Source organism: Micropterus salmoides, unplaced genomic scaffold (assembly GCF_014851395.1).
Source record: "Micropterus salmoides isolate LMB-PRFRI ecotype aquatic unplaced genomic scaffold, ASM1485139v1 Ms_hic_scaffold_14, whole genome shotgun sequence".
Classification (NCBI taxonomy): Eukaryota; Metazoa; Chordata; class Actinopteri; order Centrarchiformes; family Centrarchidae; genus Micropterus; species Micropterus salmoides.
This window is the reverse complement of record NW_024040485.1, coordinates 26,275,848-26,297,077: the sequence shown is the minus strand read 5'-3', so window position 1 is coordinate 26,297,077 and position 21,230 is coordinate 26,275,848. Positions and strand designations below refer to the sequence as shown.

Genomic DNA, 21,230 nt, shown 5'->3' with positions numbered 1-21,230 from the left:
AAATAATCATTAGACAATTGTACCAGGAAGTTTCAGTAAGAAAGAAAAAATCCCCCCACTAGTTTCTCTGAGTTCCTCATTCTGGTGTGTTTAACAGTCCGTGTCGATGGGCTGAACCACTGGACAAGCCAAATATCAGTCTGTCAGTCAGTCAGATGAAAAACGCAGAGGAGAAATCTGAGGATTAAAGAACTTCTTCACAGTGGATGAACTGTTTCCTTGACCAGGGATACACTCTAAGAGCGGTAAGCACTTACTTACTGTCTTTTTGAATCATAAACATCTATATAGACATAATTTGGACACACTAAGCACCCCTTTTTTGTTTACCATTGGGCTGACCGTGCTTGATCTTTTGCTTGCTCACTATTACTCTAATTTTCTTGGGAACAAAAGTAACATTATGTGGTAGACAAGGGTGAGCGTAAAGGTGTGAAGCTGCTATTGGATGTTTAAAGTAGGGCTAAACAATTAATCGTATTTTAATCAAAATCGCAATGTGGCATACTGCAATTTACAAATTGCTGGAGGAGAAATATTTTTTAAAGGTGAAATGTGTATAAAATACCATTTTAAATTAAATATTGTCATGCTGTCTGCACATCGTAATCTACTTACTTAGGAAAACAACTTTCATTGGTACAAATCCCCTCAAACTTCACACCATCTTTAAGACCCATCTGTAAGTCAGGAATTGTGTGCGTATGTGTTGTGGTGGCTCTCTTTCAGGACTCAAACACTATTGTTTTGCATGCTCAAATGTATCATAAATTTAACTCCTTTGGGAACAAAAGTACAGTTGGTAAACAAGGGTCAGGACAAGGGAGTGTTACTGAAGTGTCTTTTTAGTTCCTTTTAGAAAAACAGTTTTTCTTTATGGTTTTACTATGTGCTTCGTTGTTCCTTATTGGTGTTCTTGACCTTTGATGTGTGATCTGACGTGAGATCCTTTGTCTCCTTACAACAGTTCTAGGTTTCCTGCAGTTTTAAAGAGCTTTCATTGGCTCACAAGACTAGCTAAGTGTGTTCCTTTTGTCTCTGTTTTTGATGCTCACTAATGCAACTTTGTTTCCTGTTTTAGAAAACAGGTGTTCATTTATGACCAGCATGTACTTCTGCTGCTGTGATGCCTCAGTTTCCCTGCATCCTATCAATACAGTTCATTTCATCTCGACCTTGTTGTTTAGTTATGCACCTTTGGCCATAATCTCTTGTAAAAGATTGTGTTTGTGTAGTTCATTATTATGAAATTATAATTACTCGAAGCTCTATCTGAACTATCAGTATTACTGTTTGTTTTTTTTTGTGTATGTGTGGGTGTTGTCTCTGTATTACTGTACGGCCCTCTGAAATGTACAGCAAATATGTATTATGTTATGACTGAATACATTTGAATAATGTCAGATGTAAAATATCACAGCCGACGGGACTCAGCTGGACTCTTGCATCGTAAGCAAAATATCTGCAACTAAGGAGACAATTCACATGTACACACAATGGTTAGATATGCCAGTAGAATAAATAAAAGCAGTTCTTTAAAGCTGGGGTAGGAAATTCTTTTCAGAAGCATTTGTTGTTATACTTGTTGAAATTCTGTTCACATCCTGACAGCATTTATTCGGTCTCTTGCTAGTTCTCCAACTTTGCCTACACCAGCTTTAACACCAAAACTGACTTTAGCAAGGCGACTAGACCAAAAGTAGGAACATTATAAAATATGGAATGAATAAGGAAGTAAACACTAAACATTTAACCGACAGTATATATTATATAGTATAGTATATAGTATATATATATATATATATATATATATATATATATATATATATATATAAAGCGGACTACATCAAGCTGACAAAGTGGTTAAATATTCTCTAATGGGTCCAAAGTTCGAATAAATATGCCTTGACTGACACTATTTATTTATTGCCCATATTGCAAACTCCATCATAGGGCCAAACTGCCAGCATGGCTAAAAAGCAGAAGGTACATATCTGACAAAACTGTTCAAAACACTCCCAAAGACCATCACAGAGCTACACACCATATTGCACGAAACATAACTTTCATATTATAGTCTTTCTTTTTGATGTTATGGATTGTGGTCTATTTGATCTTTCTTCTTGTAGTTGCTTTACACCTTCTTTGAAACAACACCCAAGTTTAAAAAGATCATGTGGTTATTTGGTTGTATGTATACGTATCTGTGCATGTAGGTCATGATGTCAGTGTTTGTGGGTTTCCTGTGGGTCAGCAGAAAACAGCCCACCTCCAAGCCACAAAAACAAACTAACACGGCAATCCTCCCCGACCAAGGATTTACAAAGTCGAATCAGAATCAGTCAAGTCCTGCCTATAGATAATCCACAGATAGTCTAATCATGGGGTTTATTGTTGACCCTTTTCTGTCCCTCGCCTGCCGACAACTGGATGCACTTCACGGTTACTTGAAATAGACTATTTCAAGTAACCGGCTATTCATAGACTTGAAATAGACTTCATAGACTTGAAATAGACTATTTCAAGTAACCGGCTATTCAAAAACGATAAAATATTCTTTGTGTGATACATCAACGGTGGTAAATTATCCAAAAGTCACACGAGATGCGGACAACTCAGAACCAACACCGGTGAAGCTGGGGCTCCATCTCTTCAGCAAGTGTTCCTCTTCTGCCACTACACACATACACACTACACCTACACATGCGCGCTGACGACCCAGGGTTAAGATTACAATTTTGGATTTATTCACGCACTTTAAAAACATTTATTGAAAGTTTTATTCTTTTTACATGTTTATTTACAGCATTAAACATTGAAATATATATTGTAATAGGCTGTATATTAACTTATTGGGAGAAAACTGTTAGTTCTATGTAAAATCAGATGTTAAGCACCCCCATATCGCCTGTCGAATCAGGCTCCGCCGATCTAAGCATCGAATCTTGGATTTGGGGTCAACCCTAATGCAAACTAAATCCTTTTACTTCAGAAATATATTGCATTATACTTAGATAAACAAAACAATACATAAAAATGTTCATTGGAAGCCTGACTAATATAACTCTTAATTTAATTCCAGCTCCTTTAAGCGTTTCCTCCAAGCTCAATGTTTTGAATTGTATTAAAGTAACTATTAAAACACCATCATATTTTCACCTCATCTCATTGCTGCCTGGATTATGATCACTGGCAATGTTTATTTTCTAATCCAGGAAGTGTGACATCAGGTAGAAGGTCAGGTGGAAAGCATAAAAATTTGTTACCAGAGATGCCGGAAAGTTTGTGTCCAACTTTCCATGATACTATAACACTTAGTCAATAGAATAGCTTGACATTTTAGAAAATTTACTCATTTGCATTCTTTTTAAGAATTAGATGATAGAAGATACAACTCTTGTTTCTGTACATTATGTAGCAAGCTGGAGCAAGGTAGTGATTAGTCTAGCTTAGCATAAAGACTGGAAGTAGGGGTAGCCTGCCTCACTCAGAGTCTCAAAAATCCATTTAAAATTATTTTTAAAGATCCCCTCCACTCAAAAATATCTTTCTTATGTTTATGCGTCCTAAACTGTCACACCTCAACTTTACTGACTTGTATGTATGCAAAGTTCGTCACCAGAGAGGTGTTTTCACATTCGTCTACCTCTACTTCCCTAAAAATCTGAGATTCAAATGTACTCTGGGCAAGCTAGATTTGCTACATAACAAATTCAAAGTCACTCACTGTCTAGCAAATGCCACTGGCAAAGAAACCTTATTTAAACCTGCAGAGCAGACTTGTCAGTACAGAGAGCGAGAGTTATAATTACTGTTTTCTTCCTCTAGTTATTTATCCCATTGTTGCCGTATGCGTTATCTTACTAATATCTATTGTTGCTCATAGATCTCTCACTTTACTGATGCTTGTATGTGGTTCCTCAAATGTAAGTCACTTTGGATAAAAGTGTCTGCAAAATGAGTAAATGTATTTAAATGTACTTTTGGTTGCCATACTTTGTACCTACCTTCAGTATAATTTTGAATGCAGCACCTCTGCTTGCAAATTAGTATTTTTAAATTGGGGTATTGCTTTCTAAATACTTCTTCCAGTACAGATTTTCAGTTGCTCCTTTTTTTATATTGCATAATGTGAAATACTTATTACAGTATATACACCATTACAACTCTCAATACTATCTGTGTCTTAGAGCTCTACTCCTCCTTCATATTATACTCTGATGATAGAAACAATAACTAAATTGTAGCAAAAAAAAAGAAAATAAAACAGACTAATTTCGACCACAAGCTCTGCAAACAGAAGTATTTGTTGGATTTGTTGGTCAGATGATTAGGGCTTTTACATGCAGAGTAGAAAGAGATTTATACCGCAGCAGGTTAATTTGAGACATAGAGTAACTTTTTGTTAGCCTAGTTTAAAAGCGTATGTTAGCATTTCCTCTTTGACACCAAGTGATAAAAAAGGATAAAATGATCACATCGCTAGTTTAGTTCTGTGCTATTTTTTACATTCCAGAGACAAAAATTCACAGGTGTTGGGGTAGAAAACATTTTAAGTGTTGCTGGCTTCAGCAGCTGTAAATGGCAAATGTGTAACAGTCCAGTTCTCTCTTTCTTTTTCTCACTTCCTCATGCAGGCAGGATGGGCTGTATGAAGTCCACGCTGAGCGAAACTCTGAGCGGAGGAGTGGAGAAAAAGATCAACCAGCAGACTGTACGTACCGAGCAAACGCACTATGTCAGAGATCCTACCTCCAGTACAAAAAACAACATAGTAAGTAGTCAGACAGCTGGGCTGACCAAAACACAAATTTCAGTTATAGACAATACGACACTGTTTTCTGTTCTTTGAGATAACATTTGCAGTGTGTAGTGGTGCTGATTTTAGCCAAAAGTGAAAACCAAAGAAAAGTCACAGCATAGAAATCAATCATTTATTTATTTAATGTGTCCTGGTTAATTTCAAAATTCAACAAATGGAATAGTGAAGATGAAAATACCCATAATCACTGTAGAGGTTTTGCCTTGACCTTCATTACACTAAATAAAGAATGTTGTGAAATGACTCAGTTCTCAAGAGAGTATTTTACAATTCAGATCCGCCCTTTCCTACTCATTTGCAAAAGATAGCTACTCTATATTTCCCAATGAACAGAACTTCCCTGTCTCACATGATGACGTCTATCAGGAAATAATGAAATTGTGAAAGTCCATAGTCCAACAAGGATAATATGCCAGTTAAAATAATGGAAGATAGATAGACAGATAGATAATTATTCTTAAAGAGGTGGTATTATGCTCATTTTCAGGTTCAAAATCTTATTTAGGGGTTGTACCAGAACAGGTTTACATGGTCTAACTTTCAAAAAACACCATATTTTTCTCATATTGCACATCGCTGCAGCTCCTCTTTTCACCCTGTGTGTTGTACGCTCCGCTCTTGAGCTACAGAGTGAGGCATCTTGCTTGTACAAAATCTTTGTTGGGAGTTGCACATGCGCAGTTCCCAGGTAAGGACTACTAGCCAATCAGAAGCAGAGAAGGGCGGGTCGTACGAAACAAGGAAGTGTGATCCAAATCAAAGCCGCCTCAGACTGAGACCGTAACCTAGCAGATAGTAATTATGGTAAGTTACTCATCATTGTTCCACATCTTACCATAAACCACTTCAAAAATCACCATATTTCAACTCAATTTTACATAAAAAATGGCCGAACAATTTTTCACATCAGGTGTAACATTAGCATTATAGTTATAACTTTAGCTGTGTTAGCCAACGTTTACAACAACTCCGCACTTGAACAGTCTGAAGTTACATTGCCGTGTTTATATTAAATATAATTCACAACCAATAAAGCATACTTACAGGTTGTGATTGTGAATTTCCAGGCCCAAACAGAGTCGCAGTTGCATCGTCTTTTAGGACTAAACGTTGAGCTGTTGCCGGTGTTCTGACGATCTACGCTGCCTTGCCGAAAAATGCTACCATAGCGCAAATCGATTGACTCGACTCTACTCGACTCTACTCGGCCGTACTCGACTCTACTCGGCCGTACTCGACTCTACTCGGCCCTGCTCCGTTTTCCGTTGCAGATAGTACGCACAGATAGTACGTAACTTGTCGTCATAGCGACGCCACACACAACTGCCGCGACGTAATGTTCAATGCGACACACACACACCAGCGATCCACACAGCTTTCTCTTTTTTAAGTTAAAACGTTTCAACATTACTCAGACTATAAAGACAGATAAGCTGTATGAAAACCTTCCAGCTGTGTTTTGCTCTGCCGTTGTTGCTGCAGCGGTCCGTGTGACGGCGGGCGGCCGGCCGGACTCACACGCTCCTCCCGCGGTCCGCACAGGCTTCATTTGCGGAGCTCCTCAACTCAATATCAAAATCTACACAGCTGATTTGGCAACTCAAAACTTCTTAGAAGTGGATTTAGTGATGAAATTCCATACAAAAACTGTGAATAGTGAATATTCTCTCTGACCAATCAGCATTTTGTTTCCCCCAGCTCGCTTGGAACCTCGATGGAGGTGAGATGATATGAAAAAAAGTACCTGGAAGCAGGTACAGGTGCAACTTTTCTACAATGGAAAACCAAACAAAGGCGAGTCCAGCCAAAGAGCCTCTGCTCAGACTAGCTTGGTTTAAGGGCGTGTCTGAGCAAGCTTTATGACGCATTTTCATTATGACGTCACAAGTAAAGGAAGTGAAGGGCTGAACTACAAACGAGCTGTTTTCAAGCGGTTCAGAGTTTTCTCTGAGTCAGAGTTTTCTGTGGGAGATGGGAACTGCCTTTGGGCTGGACTTTGGGCTTTTTCACTTTGCAAACCTGTTACATGCACAAAAAAGAAATATAACTCAATAAAGGAGAGGGAAAAAGCCAAAAAGCATAATACCACCTCTTTAATATTACTTTTGTGTTAGAAGCAGTTATAGATGTCTGTGTTATCACACAACTCTTTGTTTCTCATCCTGAAAACTCTTGGTCTGTCTTTACAGAATAATTCTCTGTTACCTGGTCAGATGTTTCAGAAGATGGAAGGTACGCCACATTCTTTATTTCTTTATGTTTGTTTCATTCTCTCTTGTGCTGGTGTAAAAATTGTTGGATACCTTTCCATTTTGAAAGAAGAAGCAGGGGAGAATGATGGTTGTAAAACGGGTCAGTTGTAATCACTGGCTGTATAAAAGAAGTGGGCATAGTCCCTGTGATGTCACCTATAGGTTTCAAGGTACAATGTAGCTTATTAGTCATTATACAGCACAAGGCTGCATTATGAAACAAAATTTGTAGTATCTTCATGCTACACACACAACATATAATTAAGTGTAGGCCTTTATTAAAATATGGTTACATATAAATAAATAAGGGTATACAGTTATTTATATACATGCACGTATACACGTATATGCGCTTGTGCATCCAATCACAAGGACGCATGCAAGTGATGAGTATTAGCTAATCACAGCACTGTAGGGCAGAACGTTTCTACACTCCGGAAAAAAGTTCCTGCTAGTTTTGTAACACATCAGGAACAAGTTACGAATCACCTGATTCACTCTGCACATGCTCAGTTTAGTCCTTATTCTACATGTGAAAAAGTAGCACCCAATTTTAGAAGGAAAATCATTGTTTTGAGGTAAGAAGATTTTTTTTACTTAATTTATTTTTGTTTTTGTTTTTGCATTTGCCTGCTTGTCTTGTAGTAAAACTCATCAAACTTTAATTACATTTATTACATGTCTATGTAACCTAGATATCTTTCATGTTAGTTGTTAGTGCTAATGTTTTAGCTATAAGCTGTAAGGCAAGCTAGTTCATGGCTACAAGAGTCTGGGTTAGTTGAACAACAATGACAGCAATACAAATGTTACAACCCAACAAAATGTTTAGTTGTATTAATATGTTTTGATTGAATTTCAGTATGTGTCTGACACACCCACACACACACACATTTAACTGGTGCACATTTGCACATTTTGTCAAGTTGTATTATTATGTTCACTACCATGTCACTACTGTGACTGACAGCAACTAAGATACAGATGCAGAGAAAACAGAACATTTAATAGCATACACATGTAACTAGCTGCATTTTGAACGCACTGGCTTAAAAGAGCTCAAAGATACAAACGGAAATGTCAAAAATGTTACAACCCCTTGTCTATCTTTGTTTCAACAGACTTTGTTTAGCATTTACTAAAGTACTAATTAAGAAAACAACTGTGATAAAAGAAAAATCAAGCAAAACTTTTCTACAGTTGTAGCTCAACAAAACACTTTGTACTTAAAAGACTGTAACTTAACTACTGTAAAAGACCTATTTGATTTAGCTAACTCAGATTACCAAAGCCTTATATTTGGGCTTTGGGCTGAATTTGAGAATGTAGCCATCAATAACTTGTTCAATATAAATTGTGCATGTGAGAATTATACTGTAACATATGTGAACGTATTCTTTAATTTCAGTGTATTGTAAATGGCAACTAAATCTCTAGCTTGCAAGGCAAGTGACCTAGCTAATCCTTCCAGACTATCTTAACACAAACCAGTACTAGATGTTGGCTAATGCTGGACTGACAATGTGCAACTGACATGAAAGAATACTTATATATAAGTATTGTGTGTACATACCGAATGAGATTAATGTTTTTCCAGATATACTTTACTCAGTAGAGGAAGATGATGATATTGATAACCAGTGAAACATCTACACTCTGTAATATGTTGAGGTTGCTTGTGAATGGGTCACTTGTACTATACTATATATAGAGGTGTTGGTTTGTACATTATCTCTTTAACCTTTGTCTGACATTTCTGTATGAAAGCTTGCACTTTGTGTGACACAGATTGCATGATTAAAATAAGCTGTGAGATTTCTCAATATGTTTTTCTATATCCTCCTTTAGAGCAAAGGGGCGTTGGTAAAATAATGGTCAGCCTTTACCCGTATCAAGCTGTGCATCCTGATGACTTAGGATTCAAGAAAGGAGAGAAGATGAAAATCTTAGAGGAGTAAGTGTCCGATACTGATGGTAGACTGCTTAAATGTTATTCATCATTTATAACATTGCATCATGTAAGGAAAGAACCAAAGATGAACTCTTACACAAGATAAGAAATTTAGCTATTTCAACTGCACACCATAAAGAGACTGTCAGAGTCGGGTACAGTTTACCGTAACCTCTTCAACTCCCTGGTCCACCCAACTCTTGCATCACAAGTTTTCAAACTAAAATTTCAAATGATACCAATATATTTCAGGTTGAATTTGAAAGAAGTACTCATTAAATGGTGCTTAAGGCATTAGACAGACTTCAGTTTGATGTAGTGGTGCATGCAATAAAAAACTTTGTTTCTTTCACTGTGAGCTCCTTATAATTGCAATAAATTGTTGGAAGATGCTGATGAATGGAAATCTGGTATTCTTGTCTACATAATTTTTTATTCTACTTTAAAGCCACTTAAGATGGAACCTGTGGAAAATCAGGGTCTAGTCTAGTACACCCAGGTTTTGCAGAAGGCACTGTCAACACTGACATCAAATGACGATGTGCTAAAATAGATTTATATTTCCTGCAGACACGGGGAGTGGTGGAAAGCAAGATCTTTGACAACAAACAAAGAAGGATTCATCCCATCCAATTATGTTGCCCAAGTTGACACCATAGAAACAGAAGAGTGAGTAGCTGCATACATATAAATTACTTTATATTGTTCTCCATATAGTGCTTTTGTTTCATGCTGACAATTTTCATTGCAATGTACATTGTACAAATCTGTATGAATTACAGGATGATGATTGAAAGCCACTATTCTTTATTAACTTTCCATAATTAATCTACCAATCACAATGGAGGATTTTCAATCTTTAGGACAACCAAATAAACAGGTCAACCAATAGTTGGCAATGAGTAAAATGTCCATTTTGTATATTCAGTGCATTTCCTGTTCATTGCAGGTGGTTTTTCAAAGACATCACAAGAAAGGATTCAGAAAGGCAGCTGTTGGCACCCGCAAACAAACCAGGGTCTTATCTTATCAGGGAAAGTGAAACATCAAAAGGTAGGCTTTGGAAGCAGCCCCAAGAGATATTTATTCACAAATATTTCCCACATTCAGTTCATGGAGCTTCAATTCAACCATTTCTAATTGCTACTCACTCGCTTTTACTTGATTGTTTTCCCACAGGAAGCTACTCATTGTCCATCAGGGATGTGGATGCCCAGGGGACAGATTCAGTCAAACACTATAAAATCAGGATGATGGATAATGGCGGCTACTACATCTCTCCTAAAATCTCCTTCAGGGACATCGGCAGCATGATCAAACATTACCACAGTGAGTGTGACTCTTGAATGGAGGCGCTTAATATTGTTGAAGAAAATTTCACCCTGCCACTCTAATGTGTTTAATATGAGTTGTTGATTTTGTTATTATTTGTGTAAACACCTTTACTCATGAGAAACATTTATTTATATAACAATGTGATTCAGTTTCCGCATTACTTGAATAAGTATGCCATGTTATTCATTACCAAGGAAAATTGAACACTGAAGCTGTGTCTCCGTGTGTGTACCTTCTAGACAAGGCGGATGGCCTGTGTCGTAAATTGGACCGTCCGTGTGTGAAGCCCAATGTTCAGAAGCCGTGGGATAAAGATGCCTGGGAGATTTCTAAAGAGTCAATCAAGATGGTGAAGAAACTCGGAGCTGGACAGTTTGGAGAAGTCTGGATGGGTGAGTGAAGACAAAAATTTTGCCTGGATTTTACCAGTAACCTTGACTAAGAACAGCTTCTTATGCTCAAGAGTAGATGGAGGGAATATTAACCCCCTTTGGGACCAGGCCACAATGAGCTCCCTGTGATGCTCCTTGTAACTTGTTGTGATGGAAAGGTGTGTGACTAGTGGGTGTTATAGCTCCCAGCAGGTTCAACAACGCTGGATTTGTCTCAGTTGGGGCTTGTAGCAATAGACAGCAGACTGCCTCCTCGGGTTGGGGGATTTGACGTGGCGATAAAAACACCACCCCACAACTACAAAAAAGGGCATTGTCATTGAATGCAGATGTACGTTAGTTGTTTTGTGTAATAATGTAAGGATGCGTGGTTGGGTGAGCATGTTGGAGGACCCAAATGCAGGAAACAAGGCTGACAGGTTCAGTTCAAAGATTTAATTAAACAAAAGGCGAGCACACTTACAAACACAGTGGCTGAGTCCAGGGTATTCAAAGTAAAATAAACAATCCCAATGAATAAATAATGAAACTGGTAATCCAAGAACTGGCGGGGAAAAACAGGCAGAGAGAGGACATCACTGTACAGAGCATTACAAGCTACAATGACCGGACCGAGACTGAGGGAAGCAAGCAAGGAAATATACACAGGGTTAACGAGCTGGGAGGAGGTACACAGGTGAGGGACATGAGGCTAACGAGGCACAGGCAGGCAGAGAGAGCAGGGGAAAACAGGAACTGCTTGCTACTCCCTCTCCCTACCTACTTCCACTCTGTTTGCGTGTTCGTGCGGAGGGTACGCCACATTGAGTGCCATCTGAAACCAATGAGGTCGGAGTGGTAGTGGGTTGTTAAACCCTCAAATGCCGAGTCAGCACCGATGCTGGCTTGTTGAAGGTGTGTGGACCTTTCTTTCAATTTGCGTACCGTGTGACTTCGCCGGTTAACATGTAGAATTTTTTATTTTGAAACTACATTGACATTGTCACGTAACATATGTGTAACATATTTCAAATAGGCTAAGTTAAAGAGGTTCAAATAAATAGGCTTTTCTTTACAATGAATATCAGTCTTTTTATAATATATATATATACAGTTACAGTTTCGTTATTGAAAAAACCCACACTTTTCCTCAACATCAATCCTGAATCTTAATACCGCTGTTGTTTATTTGATACACGTATTATAGCAGTGAGTGCAGCGGTAACGTCAGATCCTATTTATGCTGGGGAGAGAGGATAGTTCGTCCGAAGGATGCCGCTGTTTTTAAACCCTACGCGGGTTAGGGAGCTTGATTTGGCCTGGAGGATGACTCCGACCAGAGTTCACTCCGTGTCGGAGTGGAAGTGAAACAGGGTCTAGTTTCGGAAAGGCCCAGAGAGACTGGGGGAACAGACATGACACAGGTTACTGAACACATAACAGATCAGAAACTAATAAAGACACAAGCAGACAGATCACGAAGAACTACAACCAACAATGAAAACAGACTGAAGCTGGGATTAAAGAGAACACAGAGCAGACAAGGGCAAAATAACACAGAAGTACATAGACCAACAGTAAACACTAAGACATGAACTGAGACACAGAACTAGGAGCTAAGATGCAGGACTAAATCTATAATAAATGACAGACAGGTACAAAGTGAGCTCAACAGAACCAGTACATGAACAAGGAAATACACAAGGCTAAACAGAGAACACAAGACCAGGAACCGAACCTGAAAACAGGAAGCATGGAACAAGTGAAGGAACAGAATTAAGTAGGGAACAGAGACGGAACCAACTGGGAAACAGGACAACACTTAACTCAGACAAACTAGGTTACTGGACACTAGACAATAGACAAGACAGAACCCCAATACCCAACAGACCAAAATAACAGATAATCAACTGACCAAAACTGAAGAGTGCAAAACATGGCATGGCTGACTGGCAGAGTGTGACAAATAACCATGATTCAAGGCTGCAAAATGCTAAACTTCCAGTTTCTATGTCATTTCATCTTAAAAGAAAAAAGAAGAACAAAAGTATAGAAGGTTTTACACACGGATGTATGTTCATTGTTGTTAATACCAAGCTATTACCTGCTTATTATTTGTTAATACACAGTATTACTTAATTCCTTTTTATCGAGCTATTAACCCACAATGATCCTATTTGGGGTATAATAGGCTTTATGTGAAATGTAGTCTTTATTTAGAAACTAAATTAAGAAGCACAAACATCAGTAATATCTTTGATGTTCCATCCACACAATTACACCAATCCCACCCTAATTCATTTATAATAGCATCTTTAAATGTCCTGCAAATGGCACCTTGATTTTGGTGGTTGAGTGAAGCAGAGTGTGTCTAATTCAGTTTTGCAGGTCAGAGGATTTCTAATACCTTTCTCTCATTCAATGTAAATTCAGAGCTGCAGAAATGAACAGTACAGGGAAGTTGTATTTCCCACTATTTAACTGTGAGAGCTGACTGTTATCTCTGGAAATATGCTGTAATGTGTCCACGCCTGACACTGTAGTGAAGACTGGCCCAGGAAGATCACATCCATGTGTGCATCAGTGTCAATTTTATAATCTGTGTGTGTGTATATATATATATATATATATATATATATGTATATATATATGTATATGTGTATATGTGTATATATATATATGTATATGTGTATATATGTGTATATATATATATGTATATGTGTATATATGTGTATATATATATGTATATGTGTATATATGTATATATGTATATGTGTGTATATATATATATATATGTGTGTATATATATATATGTATATGTGTGTGTCTATATATGTATGTGTGTGTCTATATATGTATGTGTGTATATATATATGTATGTATATATATGTGTGTGTATATATATATATATGTATGTATATATATATATATATGCCACATATATAATGTGTGTGTGTGTGTATATATATACAACAGACAGGGGTGTGCAGAGAGGATTATATATATATATTATGGCAATGAAATACTTTGTCAGGTTTCTTAGTTGTTTAAAAAAGCATATTCCTGTTCTGGAAGTGTTAATTTTTAACACTTACACAACTGCTGTTGCAATTCTTTGAAAGAAAAAGGAAGTATATGACAACAAAAAGAGTGGGTGGGTAAAAATGTGGAAGTCTGTTTTCTGGTTCCAGGAATGAGGTTTATACTGAAAGAATGGATTTATTTGTAGTAATGATATCACACAAAATACACTGGATAAATCCAAAAATAATGTGGTTATCAATGTTAAAAGGTTATTTTCAATCTTTAAAAAGCTGTATGTGAGAATATAATAGATGTGTTTTCGTTGTGGTGACAAATAGACTGCAGCCACACTGAGCTGTCTGAGAGAGGCCTGGCAAACGTATCTGGCAGTAGAAATCAGGGAAAAGAGCACGTCCATTCCTCTTTTGTATGCACCAGACATGTATTGTTTCAGTTCAAAAGATTAAACAGACTACACCCATGAAAACTGAGACTCTCCAAGATGTTTCCTACAGTAAATCCAATAAAACCTCTCCCACTTAACCTTGCAGAAAGATATGATGAAGCAATTACAATTAGCTCATATAAAATTGTGGAAATATAAATATGAAAACCTTTTATAGACTATTAGATAAACCCATGATGGTAATGGATAACACAATATTATCAACAGTGTTTTATGCAATCTGTGTGTGATCCCTTCAGACAAACCAGGTTCAGCCTGTTTCCCTGAAAGTATAGTTTGAGTAGCTCAAACATTGATAAGAAAGCACTGTGATTAAAGGACATAATATCTGTGACCTTACGTATGAAGAGGGAGAAGAGTTTGCTGCCATGCCAAAATAAGTCACCTGACCCTGTCTGGGAATGCACAGTTAGTTCCTTCTTCCTGTTCATTTAAGGAAATAGTCAGTTTAATGAATATAAAACTAGTACGACCAGCAGCCCTCTCCTATACTCCTTTATCCTGTCACTCTCTCTGTAACTCCTCCCCTGGCTACTTCTTTATAGCACATCATGATTCATGCTTATTACCAAGCTTACACAGTGACTTGTTATTACTGCACTGTATGTAACTGCAATTATCTGTTGCTTTGTTCATATAACGTTCAGTCTGCCCACAAATGAGAATTGGCATTGGTAGAGCAGCAAAGAGCAATATTCTATTCTGAGACTGTTTCATTTGTATAATTTTTAGTGGTCTGATTGTTAATCTCCCCAGTATTTCATAATAAAAAGCAACAATTAGTGAAAGGTCAGATTTGTGTAATGAAATATATGACAGAGACAGGGAGAGAGTACTGTGCAGGTTATGTCATATTTTTATTGTTGTCTTTTATCAACTGCTATGATTTTAATGTTTTTATCTGTCTGTGAAAGCACTTTTTGATAAGTGCTCCACAAATAAAGTTTATTATTAATATTATTACTTTAACAATCCCAATGGAAATAGAAATATTATCGCACATGAATCTTAAAAGCAAAAACAAATTAGGACACAAGTAAATAATTCCATAAATAACTAAAATGACAAACTAAAACTAAAACTTAAAACCTCTGTAATGCCAGGTCTAGTGTAACACTGACTGTGTATTTGATACTACTTCAATTTCAAATGCAAAAATGAAAAGTGAAAAGGCTATGTGTACATCCAGGGGTTTATTAATAGGCCGTATGTTTTATTTTCCTGAACTTTTGCTAAAGCTGTTGTACATGTAGGAAACTTTGCTTTTGAAGCTAAAAATTTAAATTTTGAAATATTATTTTTTATAACCTGTTTGTTTCAAACAGGACCTATGGCATCCCTCAGGGTTCAATTCTAGGTCCAATTCTATTCTCCTCCTCAGTTATATCATCAGCAAATACAATACACATCCACTGTTAGAAAGTCCGTTTTCAGAGCTATTGCCTGTTTCAAATTGTCCAGTATTCATAGTAGCACTCGAGACACTGTATCTCTGCAGCGTGTCAAGCAGATGATTTCAGAGTTTCATGGAAATGTATTAATATTCTCCATTCTCCTTCACTTTCCGTCCAATCAGCTTACTACAACAACTCAACCACAGTAGCAGTGAAGACACTGAAGCCAGGCACCATGACAGTTGAAGCCTTTCTGGATGAAGCCAATGTCATGAAGACGCTGCAGCACGACAGGCTGGTGCGCCTCTACGCTGTTGTCACCAAGACAGAACCCATCTATATCATCACTGAATTTATGGCAAATGGTAAATTAGCTTTTTTAAATTTTTATTTTTACACATTCAGCAGCATTCTTATCTGGAGCAATTTCCAATCAGTGCAGCAGTACAAAAACATTTTATATGGATACACAGCAAGCATACAGTCTACCAGTGCACACATGGACACAAACATACAAGACACTGACATTATTTCTCATCTGTCTTGTCTTTAGGGAGCCTACTAGACTTCTTAAAGAGTGACGCAGCGTGCAAACTGCAACTACCCAAGCTCATCGATTTCTCAGCGCAGGTGATTTTTTACACTGTCTACAAAAGGCTGCTTTTTCTCACAGCTCTCCTCTGTGGTTGTGAAACAGACATTACGCCGCTGTTACCATTGTTGAACTGAAAGAAGGAACCAAAAGCACAAATCTGATAATCAATTTAAAATTCTCTTGCGATGGTGTGTAGCGCAACAGCACATTGTGGTGTTGCTGCTTGGGTCGGTGAGTCTATCAGAGCCAAGCAGGACTGATAAATGAATAAATGTTTCTTGTAAAACCCCAGTAGGCAGACAGGTAGACCTACCTCAAATAAACATCCACTTCTCTCCTTAATGAAAAACTAATTAGACCTTTTTACTGACAATCTCAGAACCCTTTGCCAATTGTTTCTGGGAGCAAAGGCCAATGTTTCAGGGCTTCCAGTGTAGCCAGCGGATATCTGGATAATGGATAATGGTTAACGGATTTCCCCGCCAAGGCTTCCTTTTCCTTGCACTGGTCTTTGTTTAGAGTCCAATTTGCACTCTTGGAAGCCATCGCCTATTTTCTGATGATGATTTAAATGCAGATGAATCACAAAAAGCTAATAAAAAGCTAATCTCTAGGATTATTTTATGGGCCAGTTTCCTGGAAAGAACTTATTATTGGAATAAGTTATTATTCACTGGAAAATTGAGAAAGAAAATTTCAATTAGAACACCTTCAGTTATTTATCTCCAATTCATTTCTAGGGTAACCTCAGCTGGTAAGCTGAACAAAATGTGTAGTTTTTCAAGCATACAATTCAACATATAGTATAAAGAATAAAGTTTCTAATAATAAATAAATATTTGCTTAAATTTAAATGAAATTCCATCAAGAAAATGACTGTTTTTGCTGTAAATAGTTACATAATTCTTTGCAGGAAACTTCCTTCAAAATTATTAGGAAATTGCAGACCTGTAAATTGCATCAGTTTACCAGTGCGTTACATTCTTGAGTATTTTTGAATACATATGTGAATGATTTTGCATATGATGTCATTTAGACTCTGTAGTGTGGTGATATTTGTAATGTTTGAGGCATTATGTACTATGTATTTATTTTTCTTCAATGGTTTCCTGCCAGTTTTATTTTTTCAGTCCTGCCTGAAATTTGTGAGAATGATGAAACAGTGCCCTTCTTGAAGTCTAAATTTTCCTTGTGCTGTTGCAGATAGCAGAGGGCATGGCGTACATAGAGAAGAAGAATTATATTCACAGAGACCTGAGAGCAGCTAATGTCCTGGTGTCAGAGAGTCTCCTCTGTAAAATAGCTGATTTTGGACTGGCAAGAGTCATAGAGGACAACGAATACTCTGCCAGAGAGGGTAAACTTTGTGTGTGTATGTGTTTGCGTGTCTTTGTATTTTCAAGAAAATGTGTGTGTGTCAGCATTTCTGTCTTATGAAAGAGTTTTTTTCCAGTCACATATGAGCTGACTCCTTAACTGGATACTTGTGACACATTCAAATAAAAATCCCCTTTTGAGAGCAAGAAGCAGAATAGACACCTTATTTTGAAAGACCATTGGGTTGTGGGTCAAACCAGACTTTAGGTTTCATTTACAGGTTGCTCGACTTTTTCACACTCAAATCATCAACACCTTCACCACAATGACAAACAGCTCTGATGGCCTTGAAACATACAAAGGGTCTATTTCCTTTCATACACAGTGTTATACAGAGAGATATAGATGAGAGGGAATGCATGTGTCCGTGTGTCACAAAACAAAACCTGATTGATCACTGATCTGGAACCAGGAGACAATGAAACACACCAAGATAGAATCCAAACCTTCCGTTACATTTTACATAGACAGTATGGGTGAGATGTTTGGAATGTGTGGCAGTATGAGTTACTGACACAAGCCATCCTTGTATAAACTGAGTATAAACTAGTGTTAATGGTGACATGAAGTCTGTGTGTGTAACTGTGTGAGTATGTGTATGTCTTCCGCAGGAGCCAAGTTCCCCATTAAGTGGACCGCTCCAGAGGCCATTAACTACGGCTCATTCACCATCAAGTCAGACATGTGGTCCTTCGGAGTTCTGCTCTATGAGATTATAACCTTTGGGAAAATCCCTTACCCAGGTAAACGTTCACTTAAATATATGTTGTACCATTATGATTGCCATTACAACTATTGAGTAGATAGTACTGATCTTCTCGTGTTGTATATTACTGTCCTCTGCTGGTGGCTGATGATAACTGCATGGAAAAACGTTCATTTGATGCAATAATTCAGTGTATAATACCAGTCTGTTTTCAGTACAACCACTACTGCTACTATAATTACCATATAACTAACAGCTTCTACTCCCTCTACCGCTGCCACCACCACTGCTACAGCTACCAGCTGTATTTACTTTTTTATTCTTACTTCATACCATTCAATCTTGCTGAAAAACCAAACTGGTGAGTTAAATTCAAAACAATAGCACAAAAACTGGTTATTACTAATGTTGCTTGTGGTTCTCCCCTCAAAAACCTTTTTACATGATGAACTCAAATGTATACATTTGCACATTTGCGCACATTTTTTATCCCTTAGTGTACTGTACAGTACAACACGCCAAAAAACGAATTATTCTGCCCCAGTGTCCTGTCTTTGGTCTGGAACAGAGCAGAGATTCTTGTTCTTCACATCCCTCTCTCCCTCTACCTCCTCTACCTTCTTCTTCACCTCCTCCTCCTCTCTACTCCTCCTACTCGTCATCTTCCTCCTATCCCATCTCCTCCTCCAACTCCTACTGTTCCTCTTCCTTCACCTCTTACTCCTTTCCATACTGTGTTTCCTCCTCTTCTTCCTCCTTCTCCTCTCTGGTGTCCTACACCTCTTCCTTCAGATTTCTCTGGATCCATTGTTCCAATAGATGAATGAACTGACTCTGGCCCTTTTATCTATCTATTGAAGCTTCTGATTGGTTTGTTATCAATTGTGACTGTTTGTGTTAGTTGTGTACTAATTCAGTGGTTCTCAAAGTGGGTCCTTGAGTGGGTTGACCACTTGGTGTAGGCAATTAGAAATGAAGGGATTTGTGTGTAGAGTTTAGGGAAATTGGTGTGCTTTTTGAAGAATTCAGTTGCTGATTGTCTCAGAATGCTAGTTCTGAGACGATCACTGCTACTATTATTACTCTTACTACTCCTACGGTTTTCATGCTCTCATTCATAGCTTGAGTATTTGAGTGGATGCAGTATGTGTGTTGCCTCTCTCTAAACACTCCTATATTCACACCTCCGCTTCTTCCTGTATTATCCCCAGGTATGACTAAAGGAGAGGTGATGTCCTCAGTGCAGCGTGGCTATCGGATGCCTCAGCCCGACAACTGTCCTGCTGAGCTCTATGAGATCATGTTGTCCTGCTGGAAAAACAAACCTGACGAAAGGCCCACCTTTGACTACATTCAGAGTGTCCTGGAGGACTTCTACACCGCCACGGAGGGCCAGTACCAGCAGCAACCATAGAGAGGGACACTTTCAACAAGACTCTGACAAATAAAAAATGACATTTCACATTCACTCCAGATCATGTTTGGAGCTACTTTATATGTGTTTTTATGTTTGTAATTTTTTGTATATACAAAACATTCTATATACCTGTGTATATACTGTATTCCTTTATTATTACGTGCAGGTTTCAGAATATACACTGCTTATACAAAAAGCTGTAAATTGACTTGCGGGTAAAGCAAAGACCTTTGTTTTTTCATATATTTGGTTTGTCTGACATGTCTGAAATCAGCATTGTTTGCTGTGATGTTCCATTATAACATTTCCACATAGGTTGAAAGTTAAAGAAGGTTTCATGCCCTGCAAAAATGTATACATGTTTAGGTTATGACATTTACATTTCATGTCTAATTATTTCATACCAATTTTAAACAAACATGGTTCAATAACTGAATGGGATTATAATTTAGTTGTTTCTGTTTGCTTGTTGTTTCATTGACCAGTGAAGGGTTGATCGCCTTTATATCCGCTTCATATTGAAGTGCTGCATTTAGTTTTTATGTTTCAGGGGGTGAATGTGGAATCTGTTATCATTTCAGCATTTCAAATATGGTATTGGTAATCAAATAATTGATAATCAAATGTGTAATATAGTTGTGTTCCTTGGATTTATCGGTATGTTGAAGGAGATCTAACATTTCCAAACATTACCATCATGACTTTCAGAATTTTCTTATCAGTTGGTATAAATAATATATACGTTATACACACGTATTGATCACACCTTAAGAATAGAGATCAATATGTATCTATACTTCAAGGATCTATTCTTCCAGTTCCAAAAATCCAATTTTATAATTTTCAGAAATGAAAGTAAAAGTTATCCAAAGGAACATGCTAAACTGTTTTGTTTGTTAATAATATTGGAATCAACCAAGTCTGCAAAATTAGTGGATGATAAACTGTCCTGGAAAAATGTCATCTTTCTACTTTTCATTAGTAAATCAATCCTGTCTTCTAACAATGACTGTATTATAGTTTAATGTGTCCATAATATATATCATACTGTAACACCGTTTGAGCAGAACATGTCCCTCATCCCTACGTTTCAAAAGAACAGCTTACCAAATGTATTTCACAACTTCTTTTTAAGGATCCCTGATGTCCATTCATAGCTTAGACCATCAACAGCCGTCCCCTCTCTAACAAAACCTGTCCATTGTTATTAGTGTTGTCTAATATGAAACACCTGTGCCTTAGTTAATGTGCTCAGTATGTGGGGGGGTGTATAACAGCGGAACTACAATTCCTGCTTTATTTTTTTGTATACACTGTTTGTTTGTATTACGTTTTGCTAATAAATTTAAAAAAATAAAATTGGGTTCTTGGCTCTTGGTATACTTGAGTAAAAAAATAACTTCAATTTAAACTACCCTGTTGCATTAACTGTAAAGACACAAGTAGCATTAAAAAATACACCCAAATTACATTTACATTTTAGCAATTTAATATTTTTTTTGTAGGCTATTCAGAATTCT

The 21,230-nt window shown here is 37.4% G+C and overlaps 1 protein-coding gene across 3 annotated transcripts; it reads left to right on the top strand.

Annotated features, from left to right (window-relative positions):
- The first annotated feature begins 91 nt into the window (after positions 1-91).
- On the top strand, positions 92-21,073 carry lyn (LYN proto-oncogene, Src family tyrosine kinase). 3 transcript variants are annotated; one of them, XM_038718775.1, is made up of 13 exons: positions 92-245; positions 4,638-4,714; positions 7,012-7,054; positions 8,923-9,028; positions 9,596-9,694; positions 9,975-10,078; positions 10,205-10,354; positions 10,600-10,752; positions 15,798-15,980; positions 16,169-16,245; positions 17,414-17,567; positions 18,199-18,330; positions 19,505-21,073. In XM_038718775.1, the coding sequence occupies exons 2-13, from the start codon at positions 4,643-4,645 to the stop codon at positions 19,705-19,707; spliced, it is 1,476 nt and encodes a 491-aa protein (XP_038574703.1). In that variant the 5' UTR covers positions 92-245; positions 4,638-4,642; the 3' UTR covers positions 19,708-21,073. The 3 variants fall into 3 exon arrangements, with proteins under 3 accessions (XP_038574703.1, XP_038574702.1, XP_038574704.1); XM_038718774.1 differs by having other exon boundaries at positions 4,638-4,774; XM_038718776.1 differs by lacking the exons at positions 92-245; positions 4,638-4,714 and adding an exon at positions 5,567-5,626.
- The last annotated feature ends 157 nt before the right edge of the window (positions 21,074-21,230 follow it).

What these genes read in the sequence shown, in the direction of transcription:
- lyn (XM_038718774.1), top strand. Translation starts at nt 4,643, where the DNA reads ATGGGCTGTATGAAGTCCACGCTGAGCGAAACTCTGAGCGGAGGAGTG. An exon ending in GACACCATAGAAACAGAAGA is followed by an intron (nt 9,695 to 9,974) that starts GTGAGTAGCTGC and finishes TGTTCATTGCAG; the next exon opens with GTGGTTTTTCAAAGACATCA. An exon ending in GTTTGGAGAAGTCTGGATGG is followed by an intron (nt 10,753 to 15,797) that starts GTGAGTGAAGAC and finishes CCGTCCAATCAG; the next exon opens with CTTACTACAACAACTCAACC.